Here is a 17,049-nt window from a genome sequence, read left to right as displayed (position 1 = left end):
GGATCTTAGATCCATATCGAATGAGTTAAAGAATACTGACCTAATTCGTTTAAGGATAAATATTATCCGAGCATTATCTAACAAGTTTCTCCAACTTGCCAAAAAACCAGATTTATTCAAACAAAAATTAAATAGCAGCCAGTTCATCTTCAAAACCTGTCTCAATCCTCCTATTCCCTAATACATTCAACAATAAAATGTCTATCCGAAAAAGAAAAAAACAAACAAAAAACGGATAGAAGGACAATGCTCACTTATTAACATCAACTTGCGGGGCTGAGAGCTCGCTCGATCTCCTCCAATGACCGCCCCTTTGTTTCAACAACATTACCCGATATGTACAACACAGCTAGAACACAAACACCCGAGAATCCCAAATACACAGAGCTAATACCAAACTTATTCACCACGCTCAGGAAATACAATCCAATAACAAAGTTCGATATCTGTAGAATCCACGAAAACCCGAATTTTAAAATATGGTAACTTCAAATGTTTTATACATACACTTTAAGAATCAAACAACTTACCCAATGCATGCCCAACGACAATGCGACAGCTTTCGCCCTAATTCTCGAAGCAAATATCTCTGGAAGAAGAAGAGCAGGCACTGGACCAGCACCAAGTGAAAACGATAACACATATCTGTTAAACACAAACAGAACTGAACGTTTTAGTCGTATACTAAAAAACAAATAGGTGTAATGGAAAAAATATTTGTATTATGTTCTTACAAGACAGTTCCAAGAACAGCAAGTGTGCCAGAATAAGGTGCCAAGACCTTCCAAGTTAGTGACAATGAAAGCAGAAGCATTGAAGCAGCCTGAAAAAATATATTATTAAAGGTTTAAGCATTTCTTAATTTTATTTATTTATTTATTTTAGGAAGCTAGCACGACCCCTCGATCATGGCCCCACTTCAACTTTGGGCGTTCTTAGTGGGAATCGAATCTTTCTTAATTGTTTTCTAATAAAAACGGAATCCATATATAAGCCATAGAAGCATTCGTCAATTCTGTAATCCGCTCTTAAACTATGAAGCTGTTTTTATATGGATCGTTTTTAAGCGACAAACTCTCAGTCACATAGAACCATTTTAACTGACTAACACCATTTCATTTTTTGTTTGGTGAGCACTATGTAAAACCATTTTTTTCTTCTTTTAAAGAAAAAAAGAAGAAAAAACCATTTTCCTAGTAAGAGCTGACACAATCAAAAACAAAAAGGTTTAGTAGGTAAAATATTGTACTATGTAACTAAGAAAGATTCATAGTTTAAGTGATTGTATAATAAATAACAGTTTATCGACAGATTTCAAAATGAACCAATAAATTAAGGGATTATTTATGGGTTTACTCTAAAATTACGTCTTAAATTGAGGAATAAACATACCATTCCAGCAAAGCTTGTAATCAAAAGACTCTTCCTTCCTTTCTTATCCATCAAAGACGAAGCTATTGTTGTTCCTGCAAAAGAAAATATTACAAGCTTCAAACTGTATGAAACCCTCACGAAACGAGTTTCGTTTGGTTTGAAAAGGCTTTGTCAACAACGTACCGAAAACATTAGATGCCCCAACAAGAGCACTGGCGGCAACATCAGACGCAATTCCAACGCTACGAAACACAGATGTTGAATAATATACAACAGCGTTTATCCCAGCCAGTTGTTGGAACAAGAAAAGTGCAGCTCCAACACTCACGACTGCAGCAAACATAAGACTTTATCGATCGAAATTTTACAATAAGAAGAAATGTGTGTTTAATGATTGGACAAGATTCATTTTAAGCACTTACTGGAAATGTGTCTTAACCGGATGAGAAATTGTTAATGAATTTATTTGGAAACATGTTTTTCAATCTAAGGCCTTGTTCAAATTTTGAATCACCATCTATTCATCAATGCTTTCGTCGATCACATCATTTCAATTATCAACCAAAATACCCTCTATTTCTTTTTGAAAAAGAAAAAAATCATTATATATTAATACACTTCTTTTTGTCCAAATAACCAACTTTTTCATAACCCGAATCCGAATAAGGTCTAAGTATCTTTGAGATCCGCTTGGAAATTGAACTTAGTTATTCAAAAAATTATTGAAACATCTACACCCGGAAGTATTTTCAAATGGGCCCATTATTTCAGGTGGTTTTGTAAACGGGGAGTATCCATATACGCTTTAAAGAAAGGCATATGAGATTTATGGTAATTGAACGGTTGGAGCGCCATCAGGAGTCGTGATTTTGGGTGTATTTGGATTTGTAACTAAAATTATTGACAGTTTCTAGATGAAATGTTGTTTGATGCCAAATGATGCAAATCTTGATCATTAACATTCAGGGAGTTTGAAACTAGCAACGATATGTTACATATGTAGTCATGAGATTTTACCTTTCGAATAACGACTACTAAAGAGATCAAACCAACTAGCTTCCGGCTCTGAGGACGACCCTTGACTAGAAGCATTCAAATCGCGCATAACCTCATTAACCCTTTCTTTCCCATACAATTTTCTAATTGATACTTCAGCTTCAGTGATTTTACCTTGCTGCAGAAACAAATGAATACTTTATAAACTTCCAAAGAAAAATAGAATTTGTTTAAAAGTAATCGCAGAAAAAAAAACCTGATAAAGCCACCTCGGGCTTTCAGGCGAAAACGCCATTCCTAGAGCCAATAACACAGAAGGAATTATCGCAATTCCAAACATCGTCCTCCACCTTATATATACAGCTCGATAAAGATTAAAATTCATGACCAGAGAAAAATTCATTAGAAATTTGAATTGGAAGGAAAATTATTACCAAATGGGATTTCCCGCTAAGGGTAAACCAGCGACTAAAGCTGCAAGAATTCCGATACAGATAAAAAGTTGATTGACAGAACCGAGGGTACCGCGAATTTCAGTAGGAGAGATCTAGTCATTTCAGAAAGCATCAAATGATTTTAGCCATTCAAAATTGCAATAAAGCATCCATAAACAAATTAAAAGATTACCTCAGATATGTAAAGAGGAACTATTGCAGATGAAATTCCTATTCCAATTCCAGCGAGTAATCTGCCAATTATCATCACTTGCACACTCTGCGCGGTTGTGCTGGAAAATATTTTTTTTTTCAAATCCAAACATAGTAATAAGTAGTTTGACACATTATGAACAATCTCATCAGCACAAATTGAAAAGAAACTAACCAAAGAAATGCTCCAATTGCAAGTGGAATAGCATCAAGTTGGAAAGTTTTTGTTCTTCCAAACTTATCAGCCAATGCTCCTCCAGTAAATGAACCCACAGTGGCACCAGCAAGAAGAGAACTGACAATCCATCCTATTCAAAACAGGGAAAATACAATAGCTAAAAAAAGCGACAAATTTGGTGCTGACGAATGACAAAATCCATTCTATTCAAGACTTATACCTTGCAGGACTGTGTTTTGGGCAATACCAAGATCCTTAGCAAGATATTCAAGAGCACCATTCACCACCCTACACCATATAGTAATAAATCATTAGCTAATTTATGATTGAGGTTGGAATGGAACATGAATGACTACAGTTCGATCCAGATCCATATATGGACTGTGCTAACCTTGAGCTTGTTTGACGTGGGGTTATTTGGAAAAGGGAATCATTCATTTTTACATGTTTTACTGAAATGTTCTTTTCTTGATTTCATCTCCTCTCATTTCAAATAACCCACAAGATGATAATTTGTATGGTATAAACAAAATCAATAGAATTTGGCATAATAACCCAAATGGAGAATGGTTCTAGCATTATCAAGATGATAACAAAGAACATACCCAAGATGATATCCAAACAAAATGGCACCCAAGCAGGCAACACCAACATAAGGAAACACAGTACCAGTTGACTTCACTTGATCAACTTTGGAAGGAACAGGATCTTCAATATCTTCATCTACATAAAACAAACAAACAAACAAACTACTTGTCACCAAATTTCATACAAAGTCTCAACAAACAAACAAACAAAATTGATGAAATCTAACCATATGCTTGAACCCTAACGAATCTGGGTTTGGCAGATGTTCTAAACACTCCATCAATTCCAATTCTATTGTGGGATGTAAGCTCAGCTTCCATAGCCCCCGTCCCCCACGAACGCAAACCAAAGCAAGAAGAAGATCTATCAGTCATACGAATATTCCTCTGATCTACTCTGCACTTTCTGAATTGATCAAAACCAGACGAAACCTTCCTGTGTCTCCGGATATCGAAACCTACAGTTCCTCCTCTCACTGTAAGACCCGTCGCTTGCATTTTGCTTGGATTTGACCTATCGTGTAATCGAAGACTTTTTAATTTACTTTATAACACCCAAAAAGTTAGAATGCAGTAAACTTATTTATTATACTTTAATAAAGAAATCGAATTGAAGATCAAGACCTTCTTTTTTTTTGTTCTTCTTTGATGGTATTGTGGTCGCTCTCCAGAGAGGTCCCCTGTTGAGTAGTGGGTTAGAAAGGGTTTGTCGAAAGGATAGATAAGGAAAGAGAAGAGATGGGTGAAAGATAGTTTGATCACTTAATCGCTTTCTAACAAAAGTTGGTGGAGAAATCAATGTAACGTTTGATTTCTAGAAGAAGGAGAAGAAGAAGCTGGCAATGGTGTGATAGATAATAATGAGAGTATTGATCTCTCCAAATTCGATTCTTGCGGAGGAGTAGAGAGAGAGTAGATAGTGATAGAGATAGAGAGAGAGTGTGTGTTTGTTGATCAGATCATCGTGTCATTGTTGGATTTCGGATTAGATTTCGGTTATCTTTGGAGTGGTCGCTCCCACGTGAGTAATGCGTGACTCTGCTTCCATTTGTCAGAAACAAGAAACAGTATGATGGGAAATTGGATCAATGACCCTCTTCTAAAAAGAGAATCATTCATAATAATATTTATTTGTAAATATAACATTTTTTTTATAAATTATAATCATTTTATCTTTACTAATTTTTTCCCCCATTTTTCTTCTCTTTTCGCTCTCATTTTTTTTCTCTCATTTCTCTCTTCTCATCTGGCAACGAAGCCTCCCCCAACTATCCAAGCAACGCCGGAGGACGAAAACAGGTTCCCCAACTCCAGCAGCATCGCCAAACCACGGACGCATGCAACTGTAGACCCGACCGACCAGCATCATCGTCATCAAAATGAGTATGTTAATTTCTTTCATTTTCATTTAGCTGAACACACAATAGCTGAAATAAAATATGAAATATGTTTGGTATGTTTGCAATGCTGTGTGAAAATGCACGCCACACAAATTGCGCCCCACGCAATTTGCATTTGCGTCCCACGCACCACGCAATTTGCGTTTGTGTCACACGCTCCACACAATTTGCGTTTGCGTCCCACGCTCCATTCAAAATGCGTTTGCGTCCCACGCACCACACCACGATAATATGGTTTTGTTTACTGCACTAACATTTCAATTTGTATCAATTGCATATCCCAGTTTATTTGTTACCTATTTTGTCCTCTATGATGGAGAGTGGAAAGATGATGATGGTGTTAATTCTTTTGTCTCAAGTTTATGCGCAAGTGTGACTCTATCCCTAAATACTACATATGACGAATTAATTGACATTGTCTATAATGTTATTTGTGTGGACAAATTGAGATATGATTTAGTGTTCAAAGTCAAGTATAATTTGGTTTTGAAAATTGCTTCTCCTGCTGTTATCCGATATGATAGAGATGTGATGTTCTATGTAAAAGAAATTTTGACTTCACCCCACCAACTTCGCACTTTTTTGTGTGTCTAGAGAAGTCACTACCTTCACACCCAACTCATGAAACTAAAATACTTAGAGAGGAGGTTCATGAATTCTCTATATTTGAGCATGATGTCTTACAAAGTCAAAATGTCATTCACCATGCAGATGAAGGATAACAAGTCTCATGTTTGCGTCCGAGTGAATTGGTTGCTAATACCCCTTCTTCTTTTGCACTCCGGCAACCCATCACTTCCCATATCAGGAAAACATTCAGCCATATTGAGTGGCTTGATTCATTTAAACCAATAGAGGTTGAAACACATGCTCAATTAACCCTAGAAAGTGGATTGGAAGTGGGTACATTTTTTTAGGTAAAAAAGAACTTCAATTAAGGGTGCATAGACATTCGATGGATAATCATTTTGAATTTAAAGTGGATAAGTCAACAAAAGATCTTTGGTTTGTGAAATGTGTGAATGAGAACTGGAAGTGAAGATTGCGTGCTGTGAAAGGAAAATTCTAGGAGATGTTTGAGATTTGAAAATTAGTAAAAAACATGCATGCTCAATTTTGACGAGGCAAAAGAATGTGAGGCAAACACCATCATGGGTAATTGGGGAGTGCATCAAACATAAGTACATGGACCATCACCATTACCACATGCCTAAGAAAATAATGGAAGACATGCAGACAAACTATGAGTTTAAGTTGACCTATAATAAGGCTTGGAGTTCTAAGGAAAAGACCTTAATGGCGGTGTGAGGAACTATGGAGGAATCCTATGGAAAATTGTCATCATACTTGTTCATGTTTGCGAAGAATAACCCAGGTACTATAACTGACATCCAGACGGATGAGCATTGCCACTTCAGGTATATGTTCATGTCCCTAGGCATCTCAATTAGGGGTTTCAGATACTGTTGTCGTCCTGTATTGTGCGTCGATACCACTTTTCTTAAGCACAAGGTTGGAGGTCAACTATTGGTTGCGATTACATTGAATGCGAATGAACAACTCTATCCCGTTGCTTGTGGCGTCGTCGTTTCGGAGAATAATAACTCTTGGACATATTTCATGCAATAACTAAGAGTGACAATTGGAGTAGTCTCGGATCTCATATTCGTATCTGATAGACATACAAGTATTGTCAATGCATTATCCGCAGTTTTTCCAAAAGCACATCATGGTGCATGCACATACCACATCAAAATGAATATTATGACTAAATTTAAAACCGATAACTACCACGTTGAGTTTGATATGGCTTCACGCGCATACACAGTTCTATCAGCATTTGACAAAATCAAGGCTAAAGACCCTTAGATTGTTGTCTATCTAGAACAAATAGTTATGGAGAGATAGAGTCGTGCCTTTTTCACTAGTTCGCGATATAGTCAAATGACAAGCAATTACGCTGAGAGCTTTAATAGTCATAGCAAGAATGCTAGGAAACATCCCATAACAACATTAGTTGAGTATTTAAGATTCACACTACAAGATTGGTTTCATAATAGAAGAGTAAAAACTTTCAACCACACAGAACGTTTATCTCCATATTATGAAAAGTTTTTACGTGAACAAGCCGAGAAGGCCAGATTCTACAAAATTAATCCGCTTAACAGATTCGAGTTTCATGTGAATGACGGTGAACATGGTTTTCAAGTTGACTTCCAAACTCGAACTTTTACTTGTAAGGTATTTGATATATCTGGTCTTCCTTGTACACATCCCCTAGCTGCTACCCGTTCCCGGAAATCTGTTCCCTATGAGTAATGCTCAAGGTTAGAGAATGATTGCATGTTTATTTCTAAGATTGATTTTATATGACTTAAATATCATTTTTCAGGTTTTACACAACTGAAGCGTGGTGCATGGCATATGCAGAGACATGTTATCCAGTTTTCAATGAAGGTTCTTAGGATATTCCAGAAAATATCAAGAACGAGTTTTCCTAAAACCCCTGTCAAGGTTAAGAAAGGTCGGACAACAACAAAGCGTAGGTCATCACAAAGTGAGCCTCGTAAGGAACGAAGACGGTGCAACTCATGTGGCGTTCGAGATAATAACAAGGCAACATGCTCAACAGTGATTCCTGCACCATCAACTGTAAGACAACCTTTGTCACATTCTCTAGAACCTTCACATTCTCCTTAGTCTTCTCCTCATTCTTCTCCTCCTCCTCCTTCTTCTCCTCAGTCTTCTCCTCCTCCTTCTTCTTCTCCTTAGTCTTCTCCTCATTCTTCTCATCCTCCTCCTTCTTCTCCTCATTCTCCCCAGTCTTCTCCTTATTCTCCTCAGTCTTCTCCTCCTCCTCCTCCCCATTCTTCTTCTCTTGGCCATCAAAATGCAATTTACGTGGGAGGTAAAATTGAATTTGCGTGAGGCGCAAATCAACCTTCTTGGTCATCTCCTCCTCCTCATCCTCCTCCTACATAATCAAAAAATTAGATTAATATACATTTAACATGTGGCTTAGGGGCGTCGTGCGTGGGGCATAAATCTACACTCTTCTCCTCCTCTTCCTCTTCCTCCTCCTTCTCCTCCTCCTCGTCCTGTATAATAAAAAAATTAGATTAATATACATTTAACGTGGGGCTTGGGCATGGTGCATGGGGCGCAAATCTACCTTCTTGGCCATCTCCGCATTCGCCTTCCTCTTCTTGGCCAACTTCTTCTTCTTGGAAAACTTGTTAGGATTTGTATCTCCCAAATCCGACCTACTTGAAAATAATTTGTAAAAACACAAGAAAGAAGAACACAAGAACACACAGATTTATAGTGGTTCACTCAAATTGAGCTACATCCACTTCAGCCACCACCAGATTTACTATGAAGAAGAAGGAATACAAAGTTTTTGCCTCACACTTTATCTCTCTAGAATTCTATCTCTAAATGTAAACCCTTAATAATCACATATTTATAGGGTAAACATTCAGGTAATAAACCTAAATAACCCCAAGCCCAAAACCAAAAAAAGAAAACCCAATAAACTCTAATTAACAATGTAGAATTTATTATAAGTGTAGGCTCCATAACTCAACAATCTCCCACTTGGAGACTAACTTCATCATCTCTTGATCGGTAGTGGCTTTCCATTCGGTGTCTTAACGAAGAAGACCAACTGAAGTTGCACACAACTTCAGTTTCTCATTTGTCACAGCTTTCGTCAACATATCAGTTGGATTCTCACTCCCGGGAATCTTCTCAAGAGTTAATACTCCATCTTCTAAAACTGACCGGATGAAATGATAACGAACCTGTATATGCTTCGTCCTGCCATGATAAACAGGATTCTTTGCCAAATAAATGGCACTCTGACTGTCGCATCGCAACACACTTCCCTCGTAGTCTTGACCCAATTCTCATAAAAAGGGTTGTAACCACATTATCTCCTTAGCAGCTTCTGTCACAGCAACATACTCTGCCTCACAACTAGAAAGAGCAACAATCTTCTGCAATTTTGATACCCAACTGATTGCAGTACCTCCCAGAGTATAAATGTACCCTGTTGTGCTCTTCCTACTATCAACATCACCACCATTGTCAGCATCAACATATCCTTCTAAACCCATATTAGACTTTCGAAAACACAAAGCGAGACCCGTACTTCCTCTTAAGTACCATAGTATCCACTTTACTGCTTCCCAATGTTGTCTACCCGGGTTGCTCATGAATCTGCTAACAACTCCCACTGCATGTGCTATGTCTGGTCTTGTGCAAACCATCGCATAAATAATACAACCAATGGCAGAGGCATACGGAACAGTGGCCATGTAATTTTTCTCCTCCTCTGTTGAAGGCGACTGATCTTTAGATAGTCTGAAGTGACTAGCTAAGGGGTAGTAACTGGTTTTGCATCATACAAGTTGAACCTGCTAAGAACTTTCTTCACATATTCTTCTTGTGAAAGCTTGAGAACTTCTTCATCCCTGAAAATTCTCATCCCAAGGATTTGTTTAGCAGCACCCAAATCCTTCATTGCAAACTTTTCAGACAACTCTTTCTTGAGCTTGTTAATCTCACACAAGCTTGCTCCAGCAATCAACATGTCATCAACGTAGAGAAGAAGAATAATGTACGATTTATCAAACCTCTTGATATAACAGCAATGATCAGCTTCACACCTCAAAAAATTGTTATTTTTCATGAAGCTATCGAACTTCTTGTACCATTGCCTTGGAGCCTGTTTCAAACCATACAGACTCTTCTGAAGCTTACACACAAGCTTATCTTTTCCTTTGATTTCAAATCCTTCTGGTTGTCGCATATAAATCTCTTCATCTAAATCACCATGAAGAAAAGCAGTTTTGACATCCATTTGTTAAAGATGAAGGTCTTCTTTCACAACCAAACTCAAAATAGTTCTGATTGTCATCAATTTAACTACTGGAGATAAGATTTCATTGTAGTCAATACCTTCTTTCTGTTGAAATCCTTTCACAACCAACCTTGCCTTGTACCTCATAGTTTTATCATGTTCTTCTTTAATCCTGAAGATTCATTTGTTGTGAAGTGCTTTCTTTCCCTTTGGTAGCTCAGTGAGCTCCCAAGTCTGATTCAACATCAAAGAGTCCATCTCATTCTTCATCGCAGACTCCCACTTAACCGATTCATCAGATTGTATTGCTTCCTCATAGCATTCAGGTTCACCTCTATCTGTCAACAAGATATAGTTTAGAGATGGAGACCACCTCTCAACTGGTTTTCGATTCCTTGATGATCTTCTCAACTGTATAATCGGTGTTTGCTGATTTACCTCTGGGGCCACGTTCTCAACGATTTCATCTTCAACAACACATTGTTCTTCTTCGACAACCGGTATATATTTAGCTGAAAATTCTATCAAATCGACTGTACCAGTCTCTTCCAACTTGGAATCACCATCTGATGTCTTCCCAACACAATCTTTGTAGAGAACCTATTCATTGAAGATAACATTTTTGCTACGAATGATCTTCCAATTTTGATTATCCCAGAAACGATAACCAAACTCGATATCACCATAACCAATAAAAAACATTTATTAGACTTTGGATCAAGCTTGCTCCTATCACATTCATTAATATGAACATATGATAAACAACCAAACACTTTCAAATAAGAAAGGTTTAACTTTTTATTGCTCCAATCTTCTTCAGGAATTTTGAATTCAAGAGGAACAGAGGGTCCCCTGTTTATCAAATAGGCAGCAGTATTAATAGCTTCTTCCCATAAGGTTTTAGGCAACCCTGCATGCAATCTCATGCTTCTAGCACGCTCGTTCAATGTTCGATTCATTCTTTCAGCTACTCCATTCTCTTGAGGCGTTCGGGGAACAGTCTTCACCATACTAATCCAATTCACATCACAATACTCTTTGAAATCTGAATTGATATATTCACCTCCGTTGTCGGATCTCAAGCACTTAACTTTCTGATTTGTTTCATTTTCAACCAAAGCCTTCCACTTCTTGAAAATAACAAATGCTTCAGACTTGTGCTTCATAAAATAAACTCATACTTTTCTTGTTGAATCATCTATAAAAGTCACATAGTAGTATGATCCGCCAATAGAAGAAACAGGTGCAGGTCCCCACACATCAGTGTGTACCAGCTCTAGTTTTTCTTTCTTGAGCTCCTTCCCAATCTTTAAGAAACTCACCCATTTCTGTTTTCCAAGAATGCAATTTTCACATAACTGATGTTCAACAGACTTCAGTTCTGGAATTTGTCCATTCTTCAAAAGAATTTTCATCCCTTTTTTGCTCATATGGCCCAACCTGCAATGCCATAGCTCACTATTTTTCGAGTCATCAATTACAGCAGCAACTGTTTCTCTGCAAGTTGAAGTCGTGTATAACGTTCCAGTTTTGTGACCTCGAGCAACAACAATTGCTCCTTTAGTCACCTTCCATGCACCATTTTCACAACTGAAATTGTGACCTTCTTCATCAAGTTGTGTAACAGAAATCAGATTGCGCATTAAACCTGGAATGTGTCTCACCTTATTAATCTTCCAAACAGAACCATTTGTCATCTTCAATTTGATGTCCCCCATGCCAACAATATCCAGTGGCTCACTATCTGTGAGATAAACTTTCCCACAGTTTCCAGCCACATAATTCTCCATTAATTCTTTGTGGGCAGTGGTGTGGAAAGACGCTCCCAAGTCCAAAACCCATGAATCTATCGGGCTATCAACAAACAGAAGTAACGCATCAGTGACAGATTATGTAACAACGTTGGCTGCATCATTTTTATCATCACCATTTTTCTTCGGTGCTTTGCAGTTCCTCTTTAAATGACCATGTTTATCGCAATTCCAACACTCAAATGTCCGCCCAGACTTGGACTGACTCCTCCTGCTCCTTGACATAGATATGCTCTTATCTCGATTGAAATTTCTATCATTACCTCTTCCCCTGTTTTCCACATTCAGAGCAGAACCTTTGAATGTTTCACCAGAATCAATTTTACGAACCTTTTCAGCAAGAATACGATCTCTAACTTCAACAAATTTCAGTTTAGCATTTCCAACTGAATTACTAATTGCTGCCCTCATAGGTTCCAGCTATTTGGTAGAGATGCTAACAAAATCGGGGCACTAACTTCATCCCCAAAATCAATCTCAACAGATAGCAATTGATTCACAATTGTATTTAATTCATTCAAATGAGTAGTGACAGAAGTACCATCAACCATTCTTAAGTAAAAGAGTCTTTTCATTAAGTGTAACTTGTTGTTAGCAGATGGTTTCTCATACATATCAGAAAGAGCTTTCATCAGACCCATGGTGGTCTTCTCCTTTGCTACATTGTGAGCAACTGTCTTGGCTAGCGTCAATCGGACAACTCCCAAAACCTGTCTATCAAGGAGTTTCCATTCAGCTTCATCCATCTTCTCTGGTTTCTCACTCAAAGGAACATGAAGCTTCTTTCCATAGAGATAATCTTCAATTTGCATTCTCCAAAAGGCATAATCTGTCCCATCAAATCTTCCAATTCCATGTCCTATACTGTTCTCACTTGCCATTGTTTCCAATGCTCAGATCTAGCCTAGCTGCTCTGATACCAGTTGTTAGGATTTGTATCTCCCAAATCCGACCTACTTGAAAACAATTTATAAAAACACAAGAAAGAAGAACACAAGAACACACAGATTTATAGTGGTTCACTCAAATTGAGCTACATCCACTTCAGCCACCACCAGATTTACTATGAAGAAGAAGGAATACATAGTTTTTGCCTCACACTTTATCTCTCTAGAATTCTATCTCTAAATGTAAACCCTTAATAATCACATATTTATAGGGTAAACATTCAGGTAATAAACCTAAATAACCCCAAGCCCAAAACTAAAAAAAGAAAACCCAATAAACTCTAATTAACAATGTAGAATTTATTATAAGTATAGGCTCCATAACTCAACAAAACTCAGTGGCCAACTCAGCCGCCTTCCTCCTCTTGGACAACTCCATCAGTCACTCCTTCCTCTCCTCCTTCTTCTTCTTCATCTCTTTCCTCTCCTCATCCTCCTTCCTCTTCTTCATCTCCTTCCTCTTCTCATCCTCCTTCCTCTCCTCATCCTCCTTCCTCTTCTTCATCTCCTTCCTCTCCTCATCCTCCTTCATCTTCTTCATCTCCTTCCTCTCATACCTCTTCTTTTCCTTCTCCTTCTCCTTCTGAATATCAAGTGCAGTATCAGCCTCTTAAACTCCTTCATTAAATCAGTATTCTTTTGTTCCTTTGTTTCCCCCAATAATGTGATTATAAGATGTTGATTCTTCTTGATGAGATCGATTTCAGTTTTAATCTCCTTTACATTCTTTGTCAGCTCATCAAGTTTGGCATCAGTATGGGCTTGAGACACTCGATTGGGTGCATTAGATGTAGAATTGTCTTGATTAGATTGAGAAGTTGTTGTAGAAGGGACTTGCCGAGAGCTGTCTTTACTAGTTTCATCGGTAAATTCAAGGTTGGGGAGCTGGGGACTAATAAGTCTCCTCTTCTTAGCCGACGGTTTGGGAGTCATTTCTTCTTCTTCATTCTTTCTCTTCCTCCCATCCAATTCAAAGAATTCATCATAAATGTCGTCTCGCATATATCTTTAAAGTCCTCCCTAGAGTACTTCCTCTTCTCCTCCTTAGACTCATCAATTTTGCTGAGAACATTGCACTTCTGGAGGAGGGCAATGAATACCTCCTTGAGGGAATAACTCATGTTGGATGTATAGAGCATATCCTTGGGATTGTAAGATCTTGTCGTGTCCTTTCCGCAAATTTGGGGATAAATGTATTCATAAGCTCATAGGTCCACACTTGGAAGGATAGACGAACCCATGTAAAGTATAAGCGACATCATAAATGCTTTTCTTCTTCAAGATTTTCTTCTTGGCGAGATATAACCCCCGGAGGTGTTTCATATCTTTGTCAATACCCTTCAGGGTTGCTATGAAGGACACGTTTCTCCATGGAAATTGGAGGAACATCTTTATGTCCTCCACCATGCAAAAGATTTTTAAACTTACCTTCCTCCTATAATCAGTTGCGAACAGATACTGGTAAATGAGGAATATGAGCCACATCTTCCATGAATCCTCCTTATTAGAGCATTCGACCAAAGTTACTTTAACCTCTCTCACTCTAATATCCATTTTATCCTTAAAATATTTGCGGACAAGGGGTGGACATTCTTCAACCTCCGTGTTTTCTACAAAAGAAAATCTTCCAAAGTTGAGGCCTGTCACCAAGGCATAATCCTTCATGCCCTAGTAGACCTCCTCACAATTGACCAAGAACCTTATCTCCTTTGAATTTGAGATGATTTTGCTGATGAGCATCTGATGGAGTATGGTTCCTGAGAAAATATTGTCGGGACTTTGAATAAATACTAGAATTGGGTCTGCAAAGTCATATCCAAAAGATCATGATGAGTAAACCTCTCCTTTATCATTGCCAAGCTGGTGCCGGTGGATTTTCATGAAACACGACCAGTAAAATTATTAATAATGGTTTTGGTTGGTGCCATCTGCAAAAAAACAGTTGGTTAGATTAATGTCATATACACAATGTCAGACGTAAACAAAGGCAAAATGCAAATTGCTTGGGGACGCAAAGTGAAAACTACAATTTGCATACCCACGCAAATTCAATTAGTAATTTGCGTATCCACACAAATTGCATTCTCGCATTTTGCGTACCCACGCAAATTGTAATTTTCTTACCCACGGAAAAATGTTCACAAATCATTTAGAAAAACTATTTTTGCGTGGGACGTTATATATAAATCTCAAATCTCACACAATTTTAAACCATTCATTTAACATGCAAAAACTATAGAACTCACTAAAACCTTAAACCCTAAAATCTTTCATACTCAACATGCAAGAGAGGGAGGAGTAGTCAAAAAAATAAAAACTAAAATGAATGCGATGGGCGAACGTCGGGGAGTCGGGCTCGCGAGGGAAGCATCCGAGGCTTGGCGATCGTTGGGGAGTCGGGCTCGAGGGGGAAGCGTCCAGCGTTGCGCGTCCTATGGCGATTGTCAGGGATGCTGGATTGCAGTCAAGGGAGTCGGGGAGATGAGAAGGGGAGGGAGAGCAACGGTCGCTGGAGAAGAGAGAAATAAGAAATGGGAGAAAAGAGGGTAACGGGAATAAAAAAATAGTAAGGGTAAAATAGTCAAAAAAATTTAAAAAAATGTTATATTTGCAAATAGATATTATTAGGGTTAGTTTTGAGATGACCCCTCTTTTGAGGGTCATTTGATCAAATTTCCCGTATGATGTTGTCTATGCTCTTTTATAATAAAAAAAATAATAAACTCAAATATGACCAGTTAAAGACTAAAAAAATAACTTTTTTTTTTCAACTTTCTATTTTGTTTGATCGATTTTTGGTCTCAAATTTAAATAATTCGAATAATATTATTAATCATTGGTGGGTCGTTGTTGCGTATACCCCAATTGTGTGGTGATTATTTCTTGAGTGTTTGTTTATTTCATTCTTAGCAGCAAATAAGACGAAATAATCGAATTTAAAGTTATTTTTTAATTTTTTTTAATAAAGAGTTACATATTACAAATATCCTATCGTTCAAGAACAAATCTAAAAATTAGAGTTAGAATTAGCTAAATAAATGATAAAAAAAACATTTTGGATTTACTAAAAGAAATTAAAAAATAAAAATAATATGTAGATAAATGGAATCGATATGATATGATTATAAAAAAAATGTCACTCCAGTACAAATATTATTATTATTGGTAAGTACTAAAAATTTTCATACCCAATTTATAAGATTAAAATAATTATTATAATTTATTTTCAACTAAATAAAATCAAAATAATTAACCTCAATGGCAAAACCTAATTAAACAATTAATTAGATTAATTACTGTGATAATTAAAATCTAATTAATTAAGGATAATGGTCAAAATGAATAAAATTATGTTAGATAAATATTGTACTCACTTTATTTCAAAATAATTTTAGAAAAATTAAGGGATTAAAATAAATAATTTAGGTACTCATTTCATCCCTAATTTTTTTTATTTAACACAAAATATACAAAATAAAATAAAATAAATCTGCAAAATATTTGTCATATTTATTTTAATGTTTAGTGTTTTTTAAAAGATTAAAATTAAAGTCAAAAGAGTGAAAGAAAAATCAATTACAAACAAACCCTTAAAGTTTTAAAATAAAAATAAATTTGTAATCAAGTGTAGCCGAAATACAGATAAATTGCTACAGCCGGAACAACGACCATTGGATGGACGCTGGATTTTCATCCAACGCTTAGGAAGCGCCTGCGTAGCCTGCTGCAACCGAAGAAGCGCGTGTTCACGTTGCAGCGAACCAGCTAACGCTCATTAGCTGAAACACAATGGGATGCGCGGATCGCGACAAAACCATGATGGAACACCAACGGACCATTCCGCATTAGTGTTCTTGCACGAAACGATGTTGTTTCACCCTCAATTGTCTTTTTCCTTGCGATCGCCGGAGGATAAGAACAAGTTCCATCTTTGATTTCTCAAAGATGGAACTCAGCCTAGAGTCAACTATTTTGGCTGATTCAAAGGGTAAAATGATCACCCTACCACGATGATCATCTCTCCTATAATCCTAGGCATAATTAAGCCCTATTCCGGTAACTAGGATGAAGAATAGTCAAAATACCATAAATGGATTTTGGCTAGTTCAATCCACTTGACTCCCTCAACCGACTTTGGGAAGCTATCCCTTAACAATTCTGAAGCCAAGAGATCGAATCTCAAACTTTAAATCAAGATTTACAGAAAATCCGCCATTAAAACTTCAAACTTTTGGATTTTCGAAA

At 37.2% G+C, this 17,049-nt stretch overlaps 2 protein-coding genes across 3 annotated transcripts; both read right to left on the bottom strand.

Moving 5' to 3' along the window:
* Positions 1–73: 73 nt before the first annotated feature.
* LOC124919385 (plastidic glucose transporter 4-like) lies at positions 74–4,729 on the bottom strand. 2 transcript variants are annotated; one of them, XM_047459617.1, is made up of 15 exons: positions 4,545–4,729; positions 4,407–4,462; positions 4,010–4,296; positions 3,801–3,918; positions 3,416–3,483; positions 3,193–3,325; positions 2,998–3,097; positions 2,805–2,917; positions 2,627–2,720; positions 2,392–2,548; positions 1,558–1,704; positions 1,393–1,466; positions 735–823; positions 531–645; positions 74–446 (listed from the first exon to the last, which is right to left on the bottom strand). In XM_047459617.1, the coding sequence occupies exons 3-15, from the start codon at positions 4,278–4,280 to the stop codon at positions 264–266; spliced, it is 1,662 nt and encodes a 553-aa protein (XP_047315573.1). In that variant the 5' UTR covers positions 4,281–4,296; positions 4,407–4,462; positions 4,545–4,729; the 3' UTR covers positions 74–263. The 2 variants fall into 2 exon arrangements, with proteins under 2 accessions (XP_047315573.1, XP_047315574.1); XM_047459618.1 differs by having other exon boundaries at positions 4,010–4,298; positions 4,413–4,462.
* An 8,457-nt stretch (positions 4,730–13,186) lies between these two features.
* LOC124937802 (UPF0329 protein ECU05_1680/ECU11_0050-like) lies at positions 13,187–13,737 on the bottom strand. Its single transcript, XM_047478132.1, has 2 exons — positions 13,528–13,737; positions 13,187–13,387 (listed from the first exon to the last, which is right to left on the bottom strand). Exons 1-2 carry the CDS (start codon positions 13,735–13,737, stop codon positions 13,187–13,189), a joined length of 411 nt encoding a protein of 136 aa, XP_047334088.1.
* Positions 13,738–17,049: the final 3,312 nt, after the last annotated feature.

This window comes from Impatiens glandulifera, chromosome 1 (genome assembly GCF_907164915.1).
Source record: "Impatiens glandulifera chromosome 1, dImpGla2.1, whole genome shotgun sequence".
NCBI lineage: Eukaryota > Viridiplantae > Streptophyta > Magnoliopsida > Ericales > Balsaminaceae > Impatiens > Impatiens glandulifera.
The sequence above is the reverse complement of the archived record's forward strand: the minus strand, read 5'-3'. Positions and strand labels throughout refer to the sequence as shown.